The sequence below is a fragment of the Gekko japonicus genome, unplaced genomic scaffold (assembly GCF_001447785.1).
Source record: "Gekko japonicus isolate JY-2015 unplaced genomic scaffold, Gekko_japonicus_V1.1 scaffold2791, whole genome shotgun sequence".
Classification (NCBI taxonomy): Eukaryota; Metazoa; Chordata; class Lepidosauria; order Squamata; family Gekkonidae; genus Gekko; species Gekko japonicus.
In genome coordinates, this window is record NW_015170973.1 from 113,894 (window position 1) to 140,915 (window position 27,022).

Below are 27,022 nucleotides of genomic sequence, written 5' to 3' on the forward strand. Positions count from 1 at the left end.
CCCTACACAGTTTCCTCTTTCTCTCCTCCTGACAATCCCCATCTCACCTTTCCTTGCTTCCTTCTCTCTTAAAGACTTGCAGGGTAAACCTCATTTTAGCCTGGATCCCCTTCTTGCTATTTCCTCTTTCTTTCCTCTGGCAACCCCCATACTCTCATGTTTCCATGCTTTCTTTTCTCCTTCCCACCTATTAACCAACCTACCTTTTATTTCCTCTCCCCATCTTCAGTCGTGTTTATTAGTTATTTACTTCATCTATATGCCACCCTTTCCCACAGTGGGGACCCGAAACAGCTTGCATCATTCTTTTCTCCTCCATTTTATCTTCACAGCAACTCTGTGAGGTAGGCTATGCTGAAAGTGTGTGACTGACCCAAGGTCACCCAGTGAGCACTGTGGCAGAGTGGGGATTTGAATCTGAGTCTCCCAGATCCTAGTCTGAAAATATAACCATTATGCCATACTGGCTTTTGTGGAGTGGTTTGTGTTGAACAGAAACAAGCACTCAGTCCTGTGTGAATCATGCAAGTCATGTGGTATCAAGTTACCTGGCGGTTGCTGTTGGACCTGACCCCCAAACCCCCCCCCTGATAAGTACTGATGGATTTGGCCATCTTGAGGATCAGAGATATTGTTATGACTCCTCTATTCACTAAGGCTTTTAATGGATTATAGACTGCAGGCATATTTAGGAGGGTTATGTTGGGGTTTTATTGTATTTGGTATTCTTTAAAATTTGAAAATGTCAGCAGCCTTGAGCTATAGGAAAAGAGGGGCTTAAATATTTTAGTAAATAAACAAATATTTAATCTTTTTTTGGTGGATGTAAGTAACAGAGCATGTGTCCCCTTCCATGGAAGACAGAAATCTCTCTCTTTCTTTGCCAAGGGAAGCAGGAATAGGCATTTCCCCCACCTTTGCTTCCCTCTCCCCCCTTCTCTGTCAAAGTTCCCTCCTGTCTTTCTGCCCCCACCACTCATCTATCAATCTTCCCTCACCTCCCCCACTCACCCCTATGTTAGCTTTCCTCCCTACCCCCTTCTCTAGGAATTCTTTCTCACCCCCTTTCTCCACTCACCACTTGTATGTCTCACCCCTCTCGTACCCCAGCCTTTCTCAGACAATGTCCTCTTTCCCCCACCCCTTCTCAGTCTGCCCCCCCTCTCTCTCACGCACACTCCCCCTCTTTGGCCTCCTTTTCTGCAGCTTCCTTGTTTTTCTGGCAGTGGGGAGGCGGCTCGCCTGGGAGGGATCTGGCGGCAGCGTCCTCTGCCCCACGGCTCCAGGGCTGCCTTGCTGGTGGTGGGGAGGCCAGCTGTCTGGGAAGGACCCAGCGACATTGGCGTCCCCTGCCCAGTTACTCCAAGGCTGTCTTGCTGGCCGCGGGGAGGCCAGCCACTGAGTGAAGCTCCAAGTCTGGCACAAGGAACCACAAGTTCAGACTGCGCAAGTGCAGACAACTCAGTTTTTTATTTGGGAGGGGGGTTTAACCGCCCCTGTGTATTTTTTTAACTTTTTGCATTTTTCTGCAACCTTGGAGAGTACTCTAAGTGTGCAGAAAAACCTCTTTAGCCTCCAGGTGCCCTTGTTCTGTGGAAATAAGTATCCGCACGCAGAGGGACTCTTGGCTATTGGATATATAGATGATTACCACAGTGTCAGGAAACATGTATTTATTACTTACTCCGTTTATACCCTGCCTGGCTTTGCAATGGGGACCCAAAGCATCTTACATAATTTTCTTCTCCTCCATTTTATTCTCACACAACACTGTGAGATTGATTAACTGAGAGAGAATGATGGGCCGAAGGTCGCCCAGCAAGCTTCCAGGACAGAGTGGGGATTTGAACCTGGGTCTATAACCACTACAGTATATGTTGGCTGCTTTGGGCTTCAACATATAGATATGTGAAACAAAATTGCTCTGGGAATAGCTGTTTAGTTTATGTGGTCCCTCCAGTATGATAAAGATTCGCTGGATATTTGTACTATTTGACTAGTATAGTTGCTGTTGCAAAGTCACACAATACAGAAACACATCTTAAGTTGCCTTTCATGCATGCATCATGCTAAAGTCTGTGATATTTCCATGCTGTTAGAGAACTGAATTCTCAAAGGATACTGACATGCTAACTAGAGAAAGTGGAAATAGTTGAAGCTGAAAATAGCTAGGAAGGAATTTAAAACATTCTTAAGGAGGGAAAAGGACGGGGCGGGGAGGGGGTTTCAATTAGCTTGCAAGAATTAAGACAGGTGGGTGTTAAAAAAAAGCTTGGAAATTACAGACAGAGAAACAAGGCTTTTCTTCTGCACTTTATGCTATTCCTATATATACTAACTCAAGAACAATTTAATTAAATCTCAGTATAGGCAAGTATTAGTGGCAATGTCATCTGGCCACCTTTGTTTTAGTACCTGGTGTAGTTCTCACTGATGCAGTAAACGTGTGTCTGAACAATGCCACTTCAGACTGCAGGTAAGGGCTGACATAAATGAATATTCCTTTTTTTGAGGGAGGACCCCTCAACCAACAAAAATAAAACAGTAGGAGTCCCTTTCTGTACAGGCTCCTTCCTGAGATCCAGTTTTCTACGTAGAGGCATTTCCCCCCAATCATCTGAGCCCCTACCTGAACTCTGAAGAGACAGGTGTATGATCACACTGAGAAAAAGCCCCCTTTCTCAGTGTCTTGGAAAATCTTTAACATATGATTTCTTTATAGTTTCATTTTTTTAACCTGTGTATGCTAGAACTTTCACATTCATCTCCTTGCTAAAACATGTACTGGAACGTCTAAAAATAGGTAAGATAATGATCTTCCAAGAAAGATTTATACAAAATTAAATGTGCCTGTGTGGGTGGGATTAGGAAATTTCTGATTTATCCCATTCACAACCAGGTGATCCTCAAAATAATTTGAACATCTTCTGGGATTTGATTTAAACAAGCAAAGCATATTTATTACTATTCTTTCTTTCTACCTTAATTGTTATTGTTCCAAGCCATTTTTTTCCTTTGAAGCCAGAAGGAGGGAGTGTGTGAGTAGGTTAATCCAAGAAACAAGAGAAAGTGAAGAAGATTAAAAGCAGAGGAGTTTGGGAGAAGGGTTCAGATTGTAACATTTGTGGCTAGACCAACCAACTTTCATTCCGTCAGGGATCCATTTGGCGGCATACAGGAAAGCAGAGAAAAGGACAGACCGCCATGCCTAGACTATCTACTCATTGACTTCCTTACGCTGTCATCAGTAGCTGCCTTATCTATTTTCACCTCAGGCAGAAGCCGTCCGCTGGGTATGTTGGAGGTTGGACCGCCAATCAGGGAGACCACGCCATTGCAGTCCACAGTGCTATTCCGCTTCACGTTCCGACGGATGCTGGGAAAGATGCGGGATGATCTGCTTCCCTGGCTGTAACCACTGTAACCGCTGTAGCTGCTTTTCCGCTCATGGCCCCGGATAGGGATGAAGAGGGAATCCCTCCTGCCCTCGCTCTCCTCCACAGTGCTGTGTTCATCATCGGCAAATTCGTTTTCTGAACCTGGGTCACGGAAGCCTCTCTTGAAGCTGAAGATGCTGCTTTTGCTATTATGTCGGGAGAGGTAGGGGGATCCTGGGATGCTCAGCAATGACTGGAATAGAAGACAAGCAAGGAGATGGAATAAGAAGGGCGCAAGACCACCAAAAAAAAAAGTAAAATACCATAATTTGAGGAAAATAAATAAAGGGAAGTTTTATGTAAGTGAACAAGTCTGAAGAAAGAAGTTGAATTCCCTATGTATACATAACACAAATATATCAGACATGTCAGCCAGGGACTGGCTCTTCCACTCAGTATGTCAAATGTACCTGAACCCCACCCCACCCTTCACTGCTTCTCCATCTCATTATCCTCTGAGTGTTGCCAGGTCACAAGTAAACCGCCAGCTGATGGGATTCTCCTTCTCCGCAAGGCAGAACAGCCCTGCCAAGGGCTAGACTCAGTACAGTAACCTTATCCTCCCTAGCCCTTTAACAGTGTAATCCTAACAGAGTTACAGCCTTCTAAATCCACTGAAATAATTGAGTTTAGAAAGGTAGAATCCTGTTTAGGATTGCAGTGTAAATATCCCTTGCCTATAATTTCTTGCTCATTATCCCCTTTCCTCAGTTCCTGTCTTGCCTTTATTCTCAGTCCTTTCCCTAACTCTGTTATATAAATTTGTAGCTGCCTTCAGCACTTTGTCTCTGAGCTGCTTAACTCTTAAGTTCCTTGCCTCCTAGCTCCTCTTCCCAATCCTTCTGATGAAGAGCACATGCACACGAAAGCTTATACCCAGAATTAAACTTTGTTGGTCGTAAAGGTGCCACTGGACTACCCCATAAGGCTACTTTTGTCCCTAGGACTAGTAATTGCAGTTTCCCTTTCTTTCCATCCAGCTGTCATGACTATTGCATCCATTCCTTCCAATGGGCATTTCATGTCATTAATTTAAACAGGTAATCCCATTATTATGTTCAGTGTTGTACTCCCAACATGCAGAGGAAGAGAAGTGGGGCTACACGAGGGCTGATTGCTTCAAAATAACCAGAACTTTTCAGTGCTCAACTGTAAACAAAGATATGTAGGTGATAGTTGCCTAACTGAGAACTTTGTACTGAAATGGGCTGAAATGCACAACAGCATTAAATGGAAGCTAATCAGGTCAATGGTGATTTCTGTATTTTGGATGGTCTGAAAAGCTGCTTTTATGAAGTAGGGATTATACAAATTAAATTGTAATACAGCATTGTTTGATGGAAAACCTGCTCATTAGAAACAGAAGTTATAGTTTGACATTTTGAATTTCCTCCCTGTAGAAAAAGTTCCAGCTGCAGTCCTCTGAGTTAAGCAGACTGAGGGAGAGGTTTATTGCTTAGAGGCAGTGACGCCATATCACAGCAAACAAGACCACTGGTCTATCAAGATCAGTATAATCTGCTCTGATTGGCAGCAGCCCTCCAGGATCTCAGGAAGAGGTCCTTCCCATCACCTGATCCTTTTAACAGGAGAGGCTAAAGATCGAACCTGGGACCTTCTGCATGCAAATCAGATACTACACCATCGAGCTATGACCCCACCCCAAATATAGGCAGAAGACACCATGCAAAAAACCTGAAGTGTCATCAGAGAAGATTTAACATTAATCCAGCCCATCTTTTCCTTTGACATCTCCAGCCTATCATAAAATAAAATGGTATTTCATTTACTGAGAGTTAAAAACTTACCTGGTTCATGATGGAAAGCTTCCGCCCCAATCTGTTGTCTGGCAAGCGGAAGACCTTCCTCCTCATCCCATCTTCTGATTCTGACTTAAACACTTTCTCAGCGTCCCCCTTCTCTTCTCCTTCTGATAGCTCCTTCTGCTTCCGTTTCTTCCTCCTGTTTCGTCTCTCTTTGGCACTCTTGGAGCTGAGCTTGGAGAACTCTGATGAACTCTGAGACATCCTTCCTCCACCATCCTCTTCTGCTGCATCTTCAGAAACTGTCCCTGCCGATGTGGCCATGGCAGCAGCCTGCAACAAAACAAAAGGAAAGGAAAAACTTAGCTCATGCCTCATTGCATGGATTCTATATAATCTGCATAGAAGGAACATAATTAAACTAAAACTAACAGAAAACGAGAAGCATAGCGAAGGCAGATGTTAAGTTTCTTTGAACTCTTTCCTTACCCCTTCTGAAAACACAGGAAAGCAATGATTTTATTGAGAGTCTTCACACAGATCAGACCTACATGGTGTGGGAAAGCACTGTACATACTCTGTGACTGTAACAACATGGCTTGGATATGGTTGTCTTTAAAGGGTCTTTTTGCGAGCCAAGTGTGCGGCCCATGACCTCCCTCCTCCCTTCCTTCTGCTAGATTCAAAGGGCCCTCCCGCTGGTTGGTGGGCCACATGGACCCTGCCAATGAGCTGAAGCCCTTTAAATTGGGAAGGAGGGGAGGGAGAGGGGTGGCCACTAGGTGGGTGGTCGCTCTTGGGGGCGAGGCTTTCCCCACCGGTCAGCTGGCCATGGGAGGATTTAAGCCCCCAGAGGCGGGGGAACACCCACCTGGACCTGGGAGCTGGCAACCCTAGGCTTGGATCCACCAGAGCATTTCCAACGGTAGAAGGAAGCTTGTGAAGCATGACTTTCTCACCTCTTACCTTCCCCCTATAGCCCAAAATGATATCAAATGATGTTCGGGGGGGGGCAGGGACCCTCAGGAGTAGCATCTCAAGGACTATTTTGGACTAAAATGGGAGGAGGAAGATGAGAAGGTCACCTTCCATGGGCAAAAGTCCTTATGTCCATGGAAACACTCTAGTGGATCCAAGCCTTCAGTACCACCTTCCTATAACTGTCCCCTTGGCAGAATGCTAGAAGGAGAAACCGGCACCCTCAAATAAGACAACGTTTTCTCAACAGCAGGGGTCGTTTCATAGAAAAAGAGCTAGGGGATCTCATTAGCATAACTCATTAGCATATGCCACACCCCCTGACATCACCGGAAGTGCGTCATAAGGCCACACCCCCTGACATCACCGGAAGTGTGTCATAAGGCCACACACCCCGCCCCCCATGGTCCCGACCGCCGCCGCTGGCCTTGCAGCTCCACTGCGGAGCCCCATGAGGGGCCCGGTGGTGGACCTGCAAGGCCGGTGGGAGTGCAAGGAAGCCCCGCAAAGGCCCTCCCTGGTCCCAGGCAGGCAGGGGTGGGGAGAGGCAGGGAGGAAGCAACTTACCCTCCCTCTTCTCCTGCCACCTCCTGGCTGAATACGAGATCAAGGCCCCCACTTCCCCCCCCCCCCATAAAGGACCCCCTGTTGTCTGCAGCATAGCAATAGCAATTAAAATGAGATTATGACTTTCTTCTTATCTATTTTCTGGCTTTGCATACCAAGGAAATTGAAGGGGGCAGTGTGAGTCTTCAGGCACTTAAGGATGCCTTTCATGCTTCCTTTCAAATTTGGTTCTTTTAACAAATAGACTAAAATTTAAGTGACACCTCTCCCTTCAAAGAATTATGGCTTGGGCATTGTAAAGTACTGGGTTCGCCGCATGGAGACTCGGACTACGACATGCGTTCAGACGCGTTTATTGTACTTCACACACAAGACAAAATCTGGCTCTGCAAGGGCCAACTATATACACTCCACCCGGCACACCCCGGTTCCCATTGGAGGGTTTGAATTTCCCACCAGAGTGTCTATTGGTGGACACAAGGTGGACTAGGATCCTAGGTTCCCTTTGTGTTCGGGACCCAAGCTCCTACTTTAGCCACAGACCCCTGGTGGCGGTCCGCGTACATAACAGGCATCACAGGCCACTCCATCTTCCCATTTTGGTTCAATTTAAAACAGAGTTCAGTCCCTCTTTCCTCCTCCCTTTTACATTCAATGTTTTAAAGAGTACTTTGCTACTCTTTCACCACTATGGAGCAGGGCCGTAGCCAGGATTTTTTACTTTGGGGGGCACTTAAATAAATCGGGGGGAGCCCCACACACACACCCCAGGCTGTGTCGGGAGTGAAGAGAGAGTAAAAGTTTTTTAAAAAGCAATGAGAGGGGAGAGAGGCAAGGGCACCAGCAGGCAGGGCAGGGCGACTGTGTGGCACAGCTGTGGCATGCACAAGTTTTTTTAAAAAGCAACGAGAGAAAGAGAGAGAGAGAGAGAGGAGAGGTGAGGTGAGCCTTTGGGGAGGGCGGGATAGAAATCTAAATAATAAATAAAATAAATAAGGTGAGGGCACCAGTAGGCAGTGTTTTTTTTATTATTATTTAAGGGGTGGAGGGAAATTTAAAAGCCAGGGGTGACTGGAGAGCGGCGATTAGAAAGGAGAAACTGGGGGGGGGGGGGGATAATACAACACCCAAAGTGATTGCAAAAGTGATTTCCCTTTCACAGCAGCTACCTTGCTCAGCACTGAGTGGACGACTGTAAGCAACACATGGTGCGCACACAGACACATGCACACACACACACACAGAGGTGGTCGTGCATGCTGCGTGCCCAAGATCCCACCAAACGAAGAAAGAATGGGAACATTCAGAATTGCCTCCGCTGGATCAGACTGTGAAGTCCAGCACTTTGTCGCTATGGGCCTGCTTTGGAGGCTATCACGGTCCTTCTGCATGAAGAACCCATGTATAATGAGCCAGTGAAGTAAAAATGTCTTTTGACTGCTTCATTCCACCCCCATAAGTCTATCCTGATCAGTAGAAGAATGGCAACATCATAATCCTCTATTTTATTCATTTATTTATTATTTTTTATTATTATGCTATTCATTCAGGTCAATAATTCAGTACAATGAGGATGTAACTTCATTTTTTTAAAAGCAGAATGTAGGCTAAGAGAGGTCTTCTCTCTAACCATCTTGCTTTGCATAGGCGGGGAGTTTTCAACAGTGAGGAGCATATAGTTATGTGCAGGAATTCCCTTTAAAGAATCAAACACTCTGTCATATAAACATATATGCAATAGGAAACCAATCTGCTTTTAAAACTGTTCTCTGCAGATCTGCTGGGGGATTTTCTCTGAGCCTGAAAATATTTTCTGTTTGACACCAGTGTGATTACCAGTGAAATGTGGCATTGGTATTATGTCACTTCCTGCACCAGCCTTGAAGAAAGGGGGCATGGTGTGGAAAGAAGGGGCAAGGCATGGGACTTGGGTTCATAGATAAAGTGAGACTGGATTTTAAAAAGGTGACAGTCCTCCAGACTGTGCCTCCAGACTGCTATTTTTCACATTTTGTAACCAGTGGACAAAAGGCATGCAGTCCAGCACAGAAAAATTAGTTCAGAAACCACACCCAGAGACTTTCTTATCTAAGCTTTTCACATGAATTATAGAGAGCTACAGGAACTGTATTTCACCAAAGGGGTAAATGGAGGTACAAGATAATCAATATACTCTGTTACCAACCAGATGGTTTCAAATCAGCTGAAATAACTCAACACTCTTTTAAAGTCTAATCTGGGTTCAGTTAAAATAACCACATTTCCCTCCATCCACTGCAAGTTGTCTGGTTCTGCTGGTTACCGTACAGTAGACTGAACAGCACAATTCAGACTGCAGGTGATGGATGACACTTTAGAATGTTCCTCCATGTAAAAACATCCCTCAGAGTAAAAATTAATAAGTAGAGAGTACTTAGCCCTTGTTGTGTGAACTACTTGCAGGAAGCATTTAATCCAAAGGAGCATTCAAATATGATACATTTTACCACCTGCTATCTGTGTATAATTCAAACTGCTACCACAGTAATCTACTACCTTATTGACACTTCATTCTGCTGCATGTATAGACCAGGTATGGCAAATATCAGATGATGTAAAATTAGAAATCAATAACTGAATTTGAAATTTTGTTCATATTTTGACATTTTTAGAAATCCCCCCTTTAATATATCATAACAAAATGTGGTGAGTTTAATTTTTCCTATACAGATGTGCTCTGTGTAGAAAAAAAGCAATAACAATGACAAAGGCCATCATTTAGACGGGTCATATACAGTTCAAGTCACATTAAATATAGTGAAAATAATCTTATTTTACTAAAGCAAAACTTCTAGTAGAAAATTTCATTCCCACAAATCCCTTCTGTGAAATATCAGGCTGGGAGAAAATTTGCTGATTGATGTGGAATTGATACTGAACACAAATTAAAGGCTAATAGTAGTTACCAAAATGGAAATGATCTGACATCAACGGACGTGTGACATAAATACTTGCAGAGTCAACCCTGCTTAGCTTCCAAGATCTGCAGTTCTTGAGCTGATGGGGACTTCTGGATAACCTGGACAGGTGGCACGCTAGTCATAATGGACTATACCTCCCCTCAAAAAAACCAGTGCTTTTTAAAAAGTATGATGGCCAATGAGGGGCCCGGCGGTGGACCTGCAAGGCCGGCGGGGGTGGGAGAGAAGCCCCGCGAAGGCCCTCCCTGGCCCCAGGCAGGCAGGGGTGGGGAGAGGCGGGGAGGAAGCAACTTACCCTCCCTCTTCTCCTGCCTCCTCCTGGATGAATGAGGGCCGGAAGTGGGGCAGCCGGAAGCAGGGGGCGGGACTTCGTCATGTGCCTCGCCCCCCGCACCTCACCTGGGGGAACAGCGATCCCCGCGATTCCCCCCCCCGAATCTACCTCTGAATCTAAGCCATAAACTCCAGGGCTGACCTATCAGATATTTGTGAGAAAATTCTTTCCAGCTCATAAGAACAAAAGAGGAACACTAGTGGATCAGACCAGTGGTTCATCTAGTCCATCATCGTGTTTCCCAGAATGGCCAACCAGTTGACCTGGACAGCCACAAACAGGGTATGGAGCCAAGGCCTCGCCCTGATATTGCCACCTATATGTAGCTCTCTATAATTCATGTGAAATTCACCAAATAGAATGACCCCTTTTGAAGCCATCTATGCTTGTGGCTCTCACTACATCCACTGGTAGTGAATTCCACAATTTAAATGGTTGCTAAGCAAAGCTGTACTTCCTTTTGTCCACCTTGTCTATTGGCCATTGACTTCATTGGGTGCCTTGGAGTTCTACTATTATGGGAGAAAAAAAGTCTATTTACTTCTTCCTTCCCCTGCTTTAATCTGTACCATTAAAAGCTGTAGCCCTTAGGTTGGTTTATTTGAAAAGAATTTACGAGTCTTTGTTCTACATGAGAAAATGACAAAGCATTAGGCTTGCCAACCTCCAGGTGGGGCCTGAAGATCTCCCAGAATTACAACTGATCTCCAGACTACAGAGATTAGTTTCCCTGGAAGAAACGGTAGTTTTGGAGGGTAGACTCTATGGCATTACATCCCTGCTGAGGTCCTTGCCGTCCCCAAACCCTGCCCACCCCCGGCTCTACCTGCAAATCTCCAGGAATTTCCCAACCTGGAGCTGGCAACCCTTACAAAGCACAGACACCAATTCATTTGAAGAATGGGAAAAATAATTAACCTGGGCTTCTTCCTGCTGTTTTTTCAGCTGTTCCAACATGGCCTTGAATTCTGCTTCCTTCTGCTCCGCTTCTTCCAGTGTGGCCTGGTTTTGCTCTTCATAGGCCATGGCCACCACAGCCAAAATCAAATTCACCAAATAGAATGACCCAACAAATATAACCAGGACAAAAAATATCATGTATGTTTTTCCTGCCGCTCGCAAGGTCTGTGGAGAACAAAGAGATGTCATATTATTGGGTTACACTTCACATCCTAAGCATGTATCTTACCTTGTGCTACCAGAAGATTCCCCCACAGTCTAAGAAGCCAGCCTCCAAAATAGGTGGCTCTTCTGTTGGAAGAAGAGACACTTAAGCTGGAGAAAGGCTTTTTAGGCTGGAACAAGACTTATTTCAAACTTCGTTCAGCAGTATGGTGTGATACGAGTAGGGCTGCCAATGTTTAGGTGGGGGCTGGCGGATCTCCGACTAGTACAACTGATCCTCAGACAACAGAGATCAGCTCCTTGGGAACAAATGGCTGCTTTGGAGGGTGGACTTGATGGCTTTGTACCCAGCTGAGAGCCTTCCTCTCCCCTATTCCCACCCTTCTCAGGTCCCACCCCCCACAAAATCTCCAGGTATTTGCCCAGCTAGAGCTGGCAACCCTAGATACAAGTCATTTAGTTCAGATAGGTATGTCATCCTTCTGTTTAGCACATTTTTGTTCTGCTGTTTTCCTGGTGAACTCAGGACAGTGTTTACAGTTCTTCATTTTGTCATGGACTGCTCATCAGAGGAAGTTTGTCCATCATCTTTTCCACACGGCCTTTCAGTCCTTGACTATAATTACCTCCTCTAGGTTTTACCACCGAGTTATTACACTTCTACTAGTTCCCCTGTTCCTTACTTTTTCTCCCATGATAGCTAATGTTCTTGAGAGATGACCTAGGATGATATACTCGCTCAGGGCTTTTTTTGTGGAAAAAGCCCAGCAGGAACTCATTAGCATAATAGGACACACCCAACAGCAGAAACATATTAGCATATTAGGCCACACCCCTGACAGCACAGCTCATTGGTATATTAGGGCACACCCCCATGTTACCAGAAGTGTGCTCATCCAGCCACACCCACCGTTTGCTTCTTATTCTGTTTACCTTGTTTGTTGCCAAAACCCAGGGCTTTTCTGTAGCAGGAACTCCTTTGCATGTTAGGCCACACACCCCTAATGTAGCCAATCCTCATGAGTTTCTGCTGTTGGGTGTGGCCTGTTATGCTAATGAGTTCCTCCTGGGTGTGACCAACTTGGAAGCCAGCCGGACCTCCGTTCCTGTGCGTTCCTGCCCAAAAATAGCCCTGTGTAACTCGCTGCTAACAGTCTTTCTATGCTCACCAGTATACATTGCACTTTAGACAACAATGTTAAACTAGCATCTAGGTATGTGGATATTATTGAATTTGTAATATTTCTCCATTCTAGAACATTTAACCTTAAATGATATTGTATCTGGTAAAATGCAAAGGAAGAATGAAATCAACAAAACAGGCAATTTAGAAATGAAGAATAAAAGGCAAAAGTATTTCTAACTTGCCTACCACCTCTTGTGCAACACGAATAGCAGCTTTTCAGACACAGCCCTAAAACGTAACTTCTAGGCTCAAACACAGCATATTCACAAGATTGACCTGTGATGGGCAATGTCTTTGCAATTTCTCACCTTCTCCCAAAGGGAAACACCTTTTCAAATGTTGGGTTGTCCTTTAGGCCTCTGGGCCAATAAAGGCCTTGAAGATCAAGCTTAATTTCCCTAGAGGATTTAGAGCTAACTAATGAGGAAGTTAACAGTAAAGCTGGCCGTTCCAGACATTGAATTAATGCTGAAAAGTACACGAAAAAATAACTATCTGTCAAATCAGAGATATGCTTTAACTACCATCATTTAAGAAGCCATTTATCAGTTGGGTAATATATATACAGTTTTGGCAAAGAATGTGTGGGATATAGTTCTCTGGGGTACAAGTGCCATTTTCTAAAGGATGACTGATCAGCTGCTCTCAGAGAACCTTGAGGTCAATGTACACATCAAAAATTAAACACTAAAATGGAGATTAGAATCATGGAGTTGGAAGGGACCTCCAGGGTCATCTAGTCTAACCTCCCGCACAATGCAGGAAATTCACAAATACCTCCCCTGCCATCCTCAGTGATCTCTGCTCCATGCCCAGAAGAGGGGGGAGGGGAAAACCAACACCCTTCAGGATCCCCAGCCAAACTGGCCTGGAGAAAAATCGCTTTCTGACCCTTCATCTTCTACAGTTTGACCATCTGGGAAAGTGAAGTCTGCATCAATTTGTTTCATATAAGAAATGCATGTAGCATTATGAGTCATTTCTACAATAATCATTAAAACAGAATAAGACAAAGAGAAAACACAAAAAAATTTGCACTGTGTCAAACTAAAGGTACTAATAGCAGTCATAACTGAATGTTCCCAATTTTTTTTTGAAAACACAGGGTACTGTTAGGTGAGGTTAGTCCACTTCCCCACTGTTTGAGCAGTGAAAGTTTTTTGGTATGTCTAGCACCTTCCCTGCTAGACAGGGATGGTTTATTCAGCATTAATTTCAGCAGCAAAGAACTTCTCTTCTATATTATTCATATTGCCAATGCAGTTTGGAGTAAACTATCCCTGAAGAAGTGTGCGCGCACATGAAAGCTTATACCTAGAATAAAACCTTGTTGGTCTTAAAGGTGCCACTGAACTCAAACTTTGTTCTCCTGTTAACTTTGGTATTTTCAAACCTACAAAGATAGTGTAATGAAACAGCTGTCCATGGGTTATCTTATAGACTAACAAAATTGATTCCAGCATACACTTTTGTTTACAGTTTGAATGAAGTCCTGTTGTTGCCAAGATCAGATCACCCTGAGATAGATGCAGCAAATACGTGTGTCACATTTATATATTCTATACTGATGGGCAGCCATCCAACAACTTTGTTTTAAACCAGATGTGTGCTCAGTATATTGGTCATCGTGGAGTTTTGTTATTACATGGGGGGAAATATCCAGTTCCTTCATTTTTCCTAAATCAGATTGCATGCTTTAATCATATTCCTACTTCTCTTTTTCTAAACTAAATAATGCAATCAATTCTTATCTTTCCTAAATATGATTTCCATTTTGGTCTTCTAAGTAATTCTCCACATGGGATGTTCAGAATGACGGAATTTATGATGTACTATGATGATGTACAGGAAGACAGGAGTTTATATTTCGTCAGCTGGCTTTACTATGAAGCAATCTGAAACAGTCTCTTGAAGCAGTCGATCCCAGAGATACTGGTCCTACCTTTAATCTCCATCTCTGCATGTCTTTTTACTGAAGTGCTCCAGTCCGGAGCTGGCATCATTTTAACTTACTACTTTCAGAGAAAAATATTTACAACCAGAGCTGCATATTTCAATAGGTTTGCCAGCCCCCAGGTGGCAGCAGGGGATCCCCTGATTTGAGGGTCTCCAGCCCACCGCCAATCAGCTGGCCGGCGGGGGAAGCCCCGCCCCAACATCCATGGCTGGGTGCAACATCCCCAGCATGATAACATCACACGGAAGAGATGTCATCATACCGGGAGGGGAGAGGGGAGAGGGGAGAGGGGAGGAAGCCAAGGTGGGAGGAATGGGATAGCTGCCCCGCAGGTTTCTTGCAGGCCCCCACTTGTAACATTCTAATCTTTTCCTAACAGATTGTACTGATGTTCTTGTTCAGTTGTCCCCACAAGACCTCCCGACTGAAGCAGAAACAGTGCACATGCTCCCTTCTGATCATATGTGTTGATAGGAACATGTGGAGACACCACCAGTACTAAGGATCTTGCACTTCCCAAGGTCAGTGCCAATTTCCCTCTCTTAACAAATAACAGCTAATTCAGTGACAGACAACGCACAGCAAAAATGAATACTTTGTGTTTAAGAGCACTGAGCTACATCTGCTGTTTTGTTGTGAATTCTTCTAGTGCTAGAAGATGCTTCTATATTTTTTCACAGGCAAATGGTATACAATGACGTTAAGATTCTTTCATATTCCTCACACCATCAGGAGGCTCTTGAAATAGTGCAATGGAGAATCATCACAGGTAAGTAAAGAACAGGGCTGTAATACTTACTAACTGATACAAGTTTTCCCAAAAATCCTGAGTCATAAGGCGAAATAAGGCCAGGAAGGCCCAACTGAAAGTGTCGAAGCTGGTGTAGCCATAGTTTGGATTCCTCCCTGCTTTCATACATGTATAACCCTCGGGGCATTGGCTGCAGACAGGAGGGAAGAAGGTTCAGCATGTTGGCATGGTAGGATCATCAGGCTCCAAAGAGGAAGATGGACCGCTTTCAGTAAGTTTTTGTGGAATCTGTACATTGACAGACTGCATTTCCATTATCAGAGCAATTCTTTCACCTACACAATTGCATCTGTGCAACTTTTGGGCATGTATACACAAACATAGTGCATCAAGATTAACCCCTGGATGCTGAAACAATTTACCGGCTTTGAGTTCAGTTCTATTAGTCAACTTCACAGCAGAAGTCAGAAGCTAGAGATCAAATGCTGACGAAGTGGCATATTCTCCAGCCACCCAATACAGAGCAACACAATTCAACCAACCTCTTTCACAGTCCTGTTCTATATCTGGGTGACTGGCCACACAAGATAATTTACAGTGCAATCCTGAACTTAGTTATACCCTTCTAAACTGACTGAAGTCAATGGTGCAATTCTGCTTAGGATGGCACTGTTAGGATGCCAGATGTATATATGCCAATGTACATAAACGGCAAACAATGTCTACATGGGCAGAGGCAACACGCATTGTGGATTAGAATCTGAGCCGTCTGCCCCAGCCTTGAGTCTGCCTGATATCTTCAAATTGGACTCTGTGCTTGAGTTGGAAACTGAGCACAGAGCCCAACATGTGCAAGATTGATCTCTATGCTTCACACAGATTTTGAGGGACAAACTGTGTGTACATGGCTTACTTATGCAGGGCACTATATGCACAGACTTACTCAAACATGGTGTCTATGCATGACCGTATTTGAGGTGGGATGTGAGCCCTATTCTATGAGGTTTGCAGTATCAAAACATGTTTATATAGTACAAAACAAGATTACTTTTGAGCTGAGAACTTACCCTGCATCTGAGCTGTTCCCACATAACAAAGGATCAAGAAACCCAGGTAATGTGTAAAAATTTGCTACAGCAGGTAGAGAAAGGGAGAAAAGCAAGTAAGAATTGATCAAGCAATAAGGAATAACAGCACAAACAATGAGAATGTGAGCCATAAGTTGAGAAAACAGTTTTTCAACCACCTTAGGGGGAAAGCCACAAAGGCGCTTTAGAACTCTGCCATTTCAGAATTCTGATGTGCAAGCAGCTGGAGGTGGAAGTGCATGTTAAATGACTGAATGATCTTATATCTGTGGACTGTAGAATGTAGTTCTAGCACTGTGTAGATGAATAGTTACATCTCTTGACAGTTATTGCGACAGAATGGCATGTCTGCCCTCTTTTAAAAATCCTAAATAGGTTTTCCCCTCTTTGGGGCAGCACTTTGAAAGTGGGGCTATACGTCACTGATAAAGCATCTACTTGCATAACGGAAGTTCCAGGTTCAATCTCTAGCATCCTCAGTGGAAAGCATCAGATAGCTGGTAATGTGAAAACCCAGTATCTGAAACCTTGGAGAGTCACTGCCAGTCCAAGCAGATAATACTGTGAAAAATGCATACTGCTTTGACTCAGTACAATGCAGCATCATGTGAAATTCATTGGCATGCACCCTACTGAGTGGTAGGGTACAGTTTAGAGCACAGTTTGGAAGCACTTCCTCTAAATACATGCCATTACATTGTTTACTAAAAAAAATAGAACGTTTTGGCAGTTCTGAATGGATGATTACTAAAGTGAGATCCAATTCACAATGAACACTGGGGAGCAGCCCATTGGATGGATGTTCTTGAATTGGTTGTAAAAATGGCCCTGTGCTCAACTGATTTTAAGGACCGAGGCATAGGAAACTTTCCAAGCATAAGAAAGAGGCCAGTATGTTAATACAAGACAGACATGGATTGCTAATGAAAAATAAATTGGTCAAAAACTTCTCTCTCTAGAGAGAGTAACAATGAAATTTGTGGTTACAAGGATGAACCAAAGAGTCTACAATAGGCATGCACCATGCACAGCAGAGAAAAAAACCTACAGATGTTGTTGGAGTATTCTTCCCAGTCAAAGCCCTTGGTGCCATTTTCCAGGTATGTCTCATTGAGGTCAATGGGCCAGATGACACACTTGTTCCTTAGATTCCCCATGAACAGCTGTAGCCCGATTAAAGCAAATACACTGAGACAAAACACTGTCAAAATCATCACATCTGACAACTTCTTCACAGACTGAATCAGGGCTCCCACGATAGTCTTCAAGCCTAGGGAAAAGGAAAATAGTGATAACACTCTTGCTCAATCTTGGGAAAAATTATGTAGGCAGAATTATATAGGCTACCTATGTTGTCCTGACTAGGGTGAAGCCAAGGAGAACTGATCATGGGCTTTGGCAGAATTTTGTCCTATGGAAGAAAGTCCTCAAGCCATGTATTCCAAGATTAGCCCAGTGAAGGCAAGCGTGGCTTGAGATTTTCATCTGGTATTTTAACATAAAAAAACAAGAACAAATGGGCCAGTCGTGAAAAGGCATTTTTCAGAACTCCAAGGTAGGAAAATATCAGTCTATGCTCCATTACCCCATTCTAGCAGACATTCCCTGTTAGAAGATACAACAATGAGGACAGCACCCCTCTTGAGATAAAAATAATTTCTTTTTCAACACTTGGAAACTTTTGAAACATTAAAAATAAGAACCCCCCTTGTCCCTTAATTAAAAAATGATGTTAAAAAGCTGTTTCTCTTCCTCTATTCAACCCCCTCAGATATTCTAAGAGTGGTATGATTCAGCAGTGTGGTACAAAAATATGGAAACTATTTATATTAACTGATGATGTTCTGAAATCCTTAAAATGTTCTGAAATCCTTAAAAATGCAGAGAAGCTATATTGATTGGCAGAAACAGAATAGGCCAGATTCATTAGCAGCTGCAGCTAAACACCCTTGCACCAACTCAATTAGACAGATCCATAAATGGAAAGAATGTGCAGGAGGAGGACTCTAGCATCCTAGCATCCAGGTGTGTGGGTGAATGCAGGCATCTCCTTCATCCTCTCATACCTCCCTAGCCAATCAGCACTGTCAAAGCTGACTGCAGTGTACCTCTGCTTAGCAGGGAGAGAGGGGAGATATTAAGGGTTTCACAGCCTTTTGCTGTCTTGAATGTCTTCTCATTGGAGCCTTATAAGTGAAAGTGCATATTCAAGTTTCTTAGGAAACTGTTTTGCCCTTTAGTATTGCCATGTTTCCAGGAAACATCACTTTTCTGGAACAAAGAGCCAAGATTCAGCAAAAAGATGTTTGATACTGATTGAATGAAACAGCAAAAATGCACAGCCAGAACAGGGGAAGAATAGACTTTTCACCAGTACTGTCTGTTCCAGGGTATTTTTCTTTGACATAATGTCAGAGAGTACTGCCTATATAGGCCAGAGCCATAGTAAAATGCTCTTTTCTTAAGGGAATTTAATATCATAGGGGAATTTAAGATTATAATATTATAAGCAATTATGTGGTTATGAGTCAGTCCATGGCCCATGCACCCCAATTACACCTTGGGAAGAAGATGCAAGTCCCTATGGCATGCAGATGTTGGATAACTTCACTGTCTTGATGCTCTTTGACTTATGTTCACTCAGTCCATTGACATCAATTTATATTCTTTGCTATCAGAGAAGTATGTTCCCCTGAAAAAACATTATGCCATACTGATTGTTTTCCACATGATCTTGTTGCACAAAATGTTGCAAACAAATTATTTGCAGCATAGATGTTGAAAGTTTGGCATATGTTCTGTTTGTGTTTCAGGGAGCACCAGTTCTTCAGTTATGTTGAGTCTTTTTCAATTTTTTTTAAATAAAAACCTCCCCTTTCCTGGGGAAGGGATGCTACCAACTATAATTATTGTCTGAATCTGGAACAAAGTCTTGGAGCTGCATCTGAAATTGCCATACATTCTGAAAAGACTGGGGACACAACTCTCCCAAATCAAGCATCTTTCAAGATGCTCATTCAGAACATACTCATTAAGTGAAATCCCATCTAAAAGAAAAACTATGTCAAAGGACAGGTTGTGTATAGATAAGCTATAGATACGGTGATGGGGACCTCTTATCCATAGGTCCCTTAATGCCTTTAAATTTCACTTCTACCTCCAGTGTATATGGGTTGGAGGCAGACATGAATTTAAAGAGCTGTATCTGCCATCATCAGCTCTGGTTCTTCTATCTATGAAAACCTGAACCCAGACCTAGGAAGTGATTTGTCATTGGTTGTCATTACCATAAAAAGTGAACTGAGACTTAGTCAACTGTTATAAAAATATTTTCATACAACATTTTAATGTGGTTGACACTTCTGAATGTAACTCCAAGGCCAGAATCAGAAGCTTACTTTGTCCTATAGAACAAATGCAAACTTGAGGTCATGGTAAAACTCCCTGTAGGATCACATTCAGGACAAATGTCCATTGTATTTATTTATAGCTGCTCCTGTGTGCGCGTGTGTTAAGTGCTGTCAAGTCACTTCCAACTTATGGCAAACCAAAGAATTAGTATCCTCCCAAACATCCTACTGCTAACAGCCTTACTTGGGTCTTGTAACTTGAGGGCCATGGCTTCCTTGATTGAGTCAATCCATCTTGTGTTGGGTCTTCTTCTTTTCCTGCTGTCTTCAACTTTTCCTGGCATTACTATCTTTTCTAGTGACTCTTGTCTTCTCATAATAGCCTCTAGCTTCTAGGGAGAGTTCAGACTTTCTCCCACATATCAAAAGGGCCATCTCTCCTTGTATGGCCCTGTCATCAGCTACAGTCTTCAGCTTGCCACCTACTACATGTTCCCTCACTAAAGATGGCTTGCCTAGAATGAATGAAAACCGGTTCTTTCTGTCTGTCTTGTTTATGCTTGCATACCTGGAAGTCATAGTGACTTCTGGCAACTCCTAGTGGGGTTGGCTTGATAGCCTGCCTCTGCATCTCGAGCCCTGGTATTCCTTGGAGGTCTCCCTTCCAATTACTTGCCATGGTCAGCCCTGCATAGCTTCTGAGATCTGACAAGGGCAAGACCGGTGCTTTCATGTTTCCACTTTATGGAACAACTTTCTCAGGGAGATGAGGGGGGATGTCTGTGGAAACTTTTAGGGGGTAATGTAATGCCACTGTATTCACCAGAGCATTTGATGGAGTGTGAGCTGCTGGCATTTTAAGAGGTCAGGCTGGGAATTGGGATTTTTTTAATTGTTATTTGGTCTTTTAGTTTTGTTTTGTAAGCCTCCTTGTGCCGTAGGAAAACATATCCAATATACATTTTTTGAGTTTAGGGATAAATTCAGATTGAGAGGTTTTTTCCCATTCTTGGTGCATGCCATTGCTGTGCTATAGGAACAAAGGACAAATAATTTGCCTGAAGGAATCTTGGACTCCACTAGTAGCTAGACAAGGTAGATGTTTACCTTTTCACCAACAAGCATTACTTGTGGAATAAAAAGTCAATACATCTTGGCAGGGGTCTTGTTGTAGAAAAAGAGCTGCCGGAGCTCATTAGCATAACTCATTAGCATAACTTATTTGCATATGCCACGCCCCCTGACATCACCGGAAGTGACAGAAGGCCACACCCCCTGACATCACCGGAAGTGTGTCAGAAGGCCCGGCTACTTACCCTCCTGCTTCATCCTCATTCCCAAACGGAATGAGGATCGAAGCAGAGGGCGGGGTAAAGAAGGGGGCGGGGCTTCACCACGTGACCGCCCCGCCCCCTAGAGGTTCTCTTCCAGAGCTCCGTACCTGAGAGCTCCCCCCCGACTAGAGCCCTGCATCTTGGGTAAAATGGTCCTCTGGATGCGCCCACAAGCACACAGCAGCTTCCTTAAATCTGTCTTTTTTTCAAAATCTGTCTGTTCTCTTCTACCTATTCTCCCCCCCCCATCAGCTAGGTAAATTTACCACTAAACCCAACTGCTTTTCAGCTCATATAGATTTTGAAATCAACATTAAAACGAGGTACAGCCAATGTTTTCCCTATCAAAGTAGCCAACCACAATGCTTTTCCTCCAGCAGCTGCCCCATTATAATTAATCCCTTTTAACTCACTGTCCTTTCCTCCAATTTATGAAAATTAAATGCGTTTAATGAACCATTAAGCATTTTTACCTGTCAGTTTCTTCACCCCCCTCAATCTACCACTTGATCCAAACATTTTCAAATACGTTTTATTAGTCCCAGTTCTTGAACTGCATCCATTCTCTGACTCACACTCCCCAAGTCTTCTCCCTCTCCAAATCCCTCAGAGCTTTCATGCAGCTATAATTGATACTAATGTCCCCCTTACTGCTGCTTTCACTGCATTCCCCGAAGGGTCTGGTTGAAAAACCTTTGGAACAGTGTTCTCGCTGTTTTAATAACATTCCAGTTTTTCCTCCTAGCGAGATTTCCACAAGTGGCAATTAGAGCATCCCCCCAACCCCTCCTTCTTCTGGCATTAAAGTGTACATGCAAATGTGATATATCACAAGTTGCCATTTATAACAGATTTTAGTGCTAGATCTGAGTTGGGTTTACATTCATGTTATGTGCTTGGTTCACCATTTCTGTTCAATTTTGATGTAAAATGTTCGGTGAGATGCGCATGACTGGTTCTTCAACTGCTGTGAATTTGAATCAGCGCATCTGATTTTATTTTTACACCTATCCTATTCTTCATTGGAAAGCTCAGATCTGTTACCAGTGGCCTCCCGTTCAGAACACGGGTTGGGGAGGTCACATGCCCCTAAACTTCAGCAACTTCTCCCAGATCATTCATTGGGCCAGACCATTCCATAGCAGCACATTATCTACCTGTGGATGTAGTTAGCTTTACAGCAAGTTAGCAGTCACAAGGCAAATGCACCTTTGATCATATGGAGAGAAGCTCATTTACAGTCTTAGGGCTATGGATGCTATTGTTGTGAGCCTTTTGAATTCTAATGATACATGAAATGTTATTGGCTGGGCTATTAATTGCCCAGCCTACAGGATGTTTGAAAGAAGCCTTCTAAAGGCTTTCTGCCTTCCTTATGAAGGCAATTGCTGTGTGCTGCTGACTCACTGTCCCTTCTGTGCAGCAGCCTGGGACAAGCCAGTTGCTTCAGGGCCAAGCAAAAAATTTTGGGTATCCTATGAGGCTTTTGAGGGAATTGGTTTAGAGGCTTGCTGAAGAAGAAAAGATGGCATATAAATATTTCAAATAAATACATAATTATGGATGCCTTCTATAATCTTGAAGCCAGTTCCCTTTATTTATTGTGGTAATGTGTGATTGACTTACATACTACTGATGGCCAGGAGAAAAACCTAACTTTTCAGAAGGATCATGAGTTGAGGGGGACAGATGGACTTCTGCGGAGGGATTAGAACCCTATTGCATTTGCAGTGGTAGCAAAGTTTTTTTTTTTGGACCATGCAAAAGGCTAATCATATAGAATACAGCAGGCATTATAAAAATGTGAAGCAAGCTGGATCATATGAGGCAGGCCCAAGCAAAGGCTGGAAATCTTATATCATGCACAGGGTTTATATTCCAGGTCTATGCAAAGCACATAAGCTTCTTTTGAATTCAAACATCTATTTAAGTGGCCATTGTTATCTAGCAACTCACACAGTAAACAAGTTCTATTATCTGTGGAATACATTTTAGTGTTCTTTTGATCACAGAAATGGCTGCTGGTGTGGGCATTTCAGAGTGTTCTGTCAGTTGTTAGCTCAAATGTTACACTGCTCTCATGGGGCTGGACTGAACTAGCCCATCCACTTCATGAGGGAAGAGAGCCCCTATGGTTCTCATTATTCCCCAGGCTCCTTGCACCCCAGAACCTCTATGATCTTCTCAGTCACAATTGAGTCCAATCTGAAGGCCTGAGGTTCTGTGGATCAAGAGCCAGCTTCCATACAATGAGAAGACTGGGCAGATAGGATATCCCCAAGTGGTCCTTCTACCACTAGACCCCCACAGTCTCCCCCAGGACCATAGGAGGCAGACAGCCAGATGTTAAGCCTGGACTGGATAGAAGAATGTTCACCTAGTGGATCAGGACCAGTGTTCCCTCTAAGCTGAGTTAGTGTGAGCTAGCTCACAGTTTTTTAGCCTCTGGTTCACACATTTTTGCCTTCGCTCAAGAAAGAAGGCTCCAGAGCAAAGTGATTTATGCAGTAGCTAAATCGCACGCTCACAACTTTAATGCCAGTAGCTCACAAAGTAGAATCTTTGCTCACAAGTCTCCACAGTTTAGAGGGAGCATTGATCAGGACTCTAGCCATAAACTAGAGAAAGGCAACACTCGTTAATCCTGGCAGGACCTAAGATTCCCTGCAGGAAGAGGTGGGACTTGCGCCTCCCCTATAATTCTTCAGTTGAGTCTCACCCATTGCTGGGTCAACAACAGCTCTCCAATCCCACTTAAACTAGTACTGGACGGCTCCCTGCAGCAAAGAGTCCAGCCGTCCAGCTCCTAACACGAGGGTCAGCTTCAGCCAGGCCTAATCTCAGCTGCCCTCCAGCTACCCCATGCATTTTTCCTTCACTGGCACTGACAGTCGTGGGTCTTCCCCACTTTTCCATCCCCCCTGCAACCATTTTCAACCCTTGGAAAGCTTATGGGACCCACATTGTCAAGTGGGATCCAGTGGAGAGGGGGAAGGGGGAAAAATCCATTCTTCTTGCCTCTTCCATCAGTGGAGCTCCATTGACAAAACAGGGAGGAGGGGATGGTTTTCCCCCTCCCCTCCCCTCACTGCATCTCACTTATGTGCATGGCATATTACTCCATGCAGGTCCTGTGACCCCAGGAATAAACTTTCATGGGGTTGGAAGGAACTGCCTGGGTGGGGAGGAAAGCAAGGAAGAGTCAAAATAGGTACATGAAGATCCATTATCTTTGTGTGAACAGACTGCTGGATCCAACTCACAAGAAGACAAGTCTTCTGAGGTTTTTTTTTTTTTTAAAGAAGAAATAACTGGCAGAGTGTAACATGTGATTCAGCCTTAAGTGAGAGGTCCAAGCTCACACAAGCAATTTTCCGGAGCAAGGAACAAAAAATTCTGGCTTGAACAGAACCCATGCTGATATCCTAGTCATTGTACCCATCATCTTCCCTGAAGGGACATGTCACACATTGCTTAAAGATATACACTACGAAGGAAAAAACAGTTTACCACAATGTGTGAAGGTCTAACATGAATTCATTATACTATGTATATACCAGTTGAGCAGCCAACTTGTGTACATGGGGCACAATAAATATTCACATGGCTATTTCACAAGTGAGTGGAAATGTGACTTTTCTTCTGCATGTAGAAAAATCCTGTATGTAGGAAACAGTCCTTGTCTAAGAGAGGTTTGTGAAATGACTCCAGCTTTTAGATTTCCTTTTCCTTCCACCCTAGACTATTCTCTGCCATAGTATCAAATCAGATATCAGATGTATCAGAAACAGGAGTGCTTCTGGAGTCTCACTTGGTCTCATAACTGGGAATTGTCACCATTTACATTAAAATTTAACACAGTTGTACATATCTACTCTATGGAAAGCATAGGTACATTGACATTAAAATTTAACACAGTTGTACATTTCTACTCTATGGAAAGCATAGGTACAAACATGCAGATTATATAGGGCTGGGGTGGGATTGCTGTTAAAGAGTCATACAATTCCTCATTGTTAACTAGAGCTGGGTTTGTGATTTCCCAAACAGGCAAAATTTAAGCAAACCCCCCCCCCCTCCAGTATTTTGAAAAAGTTGCCATTTGTGCACTTTTAAAATGCTTCTTTCCTTAACATTTGTAGTTTTGATTTCTCCTAGATGTGTTTTCCCCCAATTAAAAAAACCTATTTTAAAAAAATGAATTTACCCTATGAAAACATGACACTCATCATGGTTTTCCAAATGTTAAAATGACAACATCGTGGAAATTTTTCAATGATGTTCAAGGAGACTTTGTTTTTGACCAGCTATAGAACTTAAATAGGTTGTCTGAAGGGCCTCTTCATGCAGAATGCAAGGCCCGTCAAAAATGTGGCAGTACCATTTTTGAAAAGGTGTGGGACGAGGAAGGCAAAGGACACACATCGGAAGTGCAAGACACAGTCACTCTTAGAGGTTAGAAGCATTTCTCACCTGGAATGACAGAGATAGTTTTCAAAGCTCGGAGAACTCTGAAAGTTCTCAAGGCTGACACATTCCCAAGGTCCACAAACTCTGTGACATATCTGCAACAAGGGAGGTCACACACAAAGAGACACATTGACAAAAACACACACAAAAAATGGGAGTGGGGAATAAAACAACAACTACAGACGAAGCAATACATCACTCACAGGGAGCTGCAACCCAACACCTAACACCAACTGCCTTACCTGGAATTACAGAAATAGTTTTCAAAGCTCTCAGTACCCTGAAGGTGCGCAGAGCTGAAACATTGCCTAGGTTTACAAACTCTGTTATATACCTGCAGAATTAAACCAGAGTTAATGGCACCAATTGGGGTTACCTGGCTTTTTTTCTTAAGTGTCATGTTCATTTGCAGGAAAAAAACAGATTTCAAAATATCAAGTGCTTTGGAAGTAGCATTTTTAAAACAGAAAAGAAAAAGAAAGAGGGAAAGAAAGAAAAAAGGATGCAAATAAACACATTGCATTCCTAATAAGAGTTGCACTTAAGGTTCAACTGGCCAAGGAAAAAATTCTGCCCCTTTAACAGAAATTTAATTTGCACAAATCTGCAGTTGAAACTTTTCATGGCACAAAGTTAAAGAACATCACCTGATAATTGCTACAGATGAAATGGATATTAAAGGGATATCTAGAAGGGACAGTTTAAAAGTTGTCAACCCCAGTTGCACCTGTCTAAGTCCATTGACTTCAATAGACTTAAAAGGGTATAACTTGGTTTAGGACTGCACTGAGAAGTCTCATTTATTACAGGCTCTCTTGCATTGGCTATACTTCCCATTACTATCTGTGGCAGAATCTGGTTGGCCTATAAACCCTGGCTTTTTGGGGGGAGGGCCTCTTTAAGAGTGAGCTAAAATGTGCCCATGAACAATGTTAACAAGTTAGGAATGTGGTACCAGGAAATCAGGAGATCTGGCAGCATACTAGTAACCAAAGAAACTAGCCAAGAAAACCAAGATGGCCAAAGTAGATCAGAATTTGGTAACTTGGATGAAGTTTCACCAATTTTCTAATAATAGCATGAAAATAAGCCGCTCTAAACACTCTTATTTATTTTTATTTTTATTATTTATTTATTTAATTTTATTTATACCCCGCCCTCCCCGCATTGCGGGCTCAGGGCGGCTTACAAGAGTATGGCACACAGTGCGATAAAACAGCAATAAAACAATTTAAAACACTTAATACATGGGCCAAACCCAAGGATCCCACGTGACTAAAACCCTCTCTCCCTATTGCACAGCCCTTTCATCCCAGGGGAGGTTACTGTGGCCTCCTGATGTTGTTTGCCACATTAAATAAAATTGTTTCCCAATCCTATTGCGTAGCACTTTAATGAATTATCACCCCCAGGGGTCGTTTCGTAGAAAAAGAGCTAGGGGAACTCATTAGCATAACTCATTAGCATATGCCACAACCCTGACATCAATGGAAGTGTGTCATAAGGCCACACCCCCTGACATCACCGGAAGTGTGTCATAAGGCCACACCCCCTGCCATCACCGGAAGTGTGTCATAAGGCCACACCTACCACTCAGTTAGTCTTAGTCTTAAAGGTTAGTTTTAAAGGTGCTATTTGTTAATCTTAAAGGTGCTATTTGAACTCTTGGACTATTTTGCAGCAACAGACTAACACAGCTAATTCCTCTGAATCTAAACCCAC

The 27,022-nt window shown here is 43.3% G+C and overlaps 1 protein-coding gene across 1 annotated transcript in view; it reads right to left on the minus strand.

The window, feature by feature from the left end:
* The window catches only part of LOC107116930 (sodium channel protein type 8 subunit alpha-like), a 110,086-nt gene that overhangs the window by 57,313 nt on the left and 25,751 nt on the right, over nt 1-27,022 (minus strand). Inside the window, 7 exon segments of the mRNA XM_015418956.1 lie at nt 3,271-3,630; nt 5,246-5,533; nt 10,958-11,164; nt 15,107-15,248; nt 16,126-16,189; nt 17,195-17,416; nt 25,304-25,395. Of these exon segments, the coding sequence (XP_015274442.1) occupies nt 3,271-3,630; nt 5,246-5,533; nt 10,958-11,164; nt 15,107-15,248; nt 16,126-16,189; nt 17,195-17,416; nt 25,304-25,395 (1,375 nt within the window).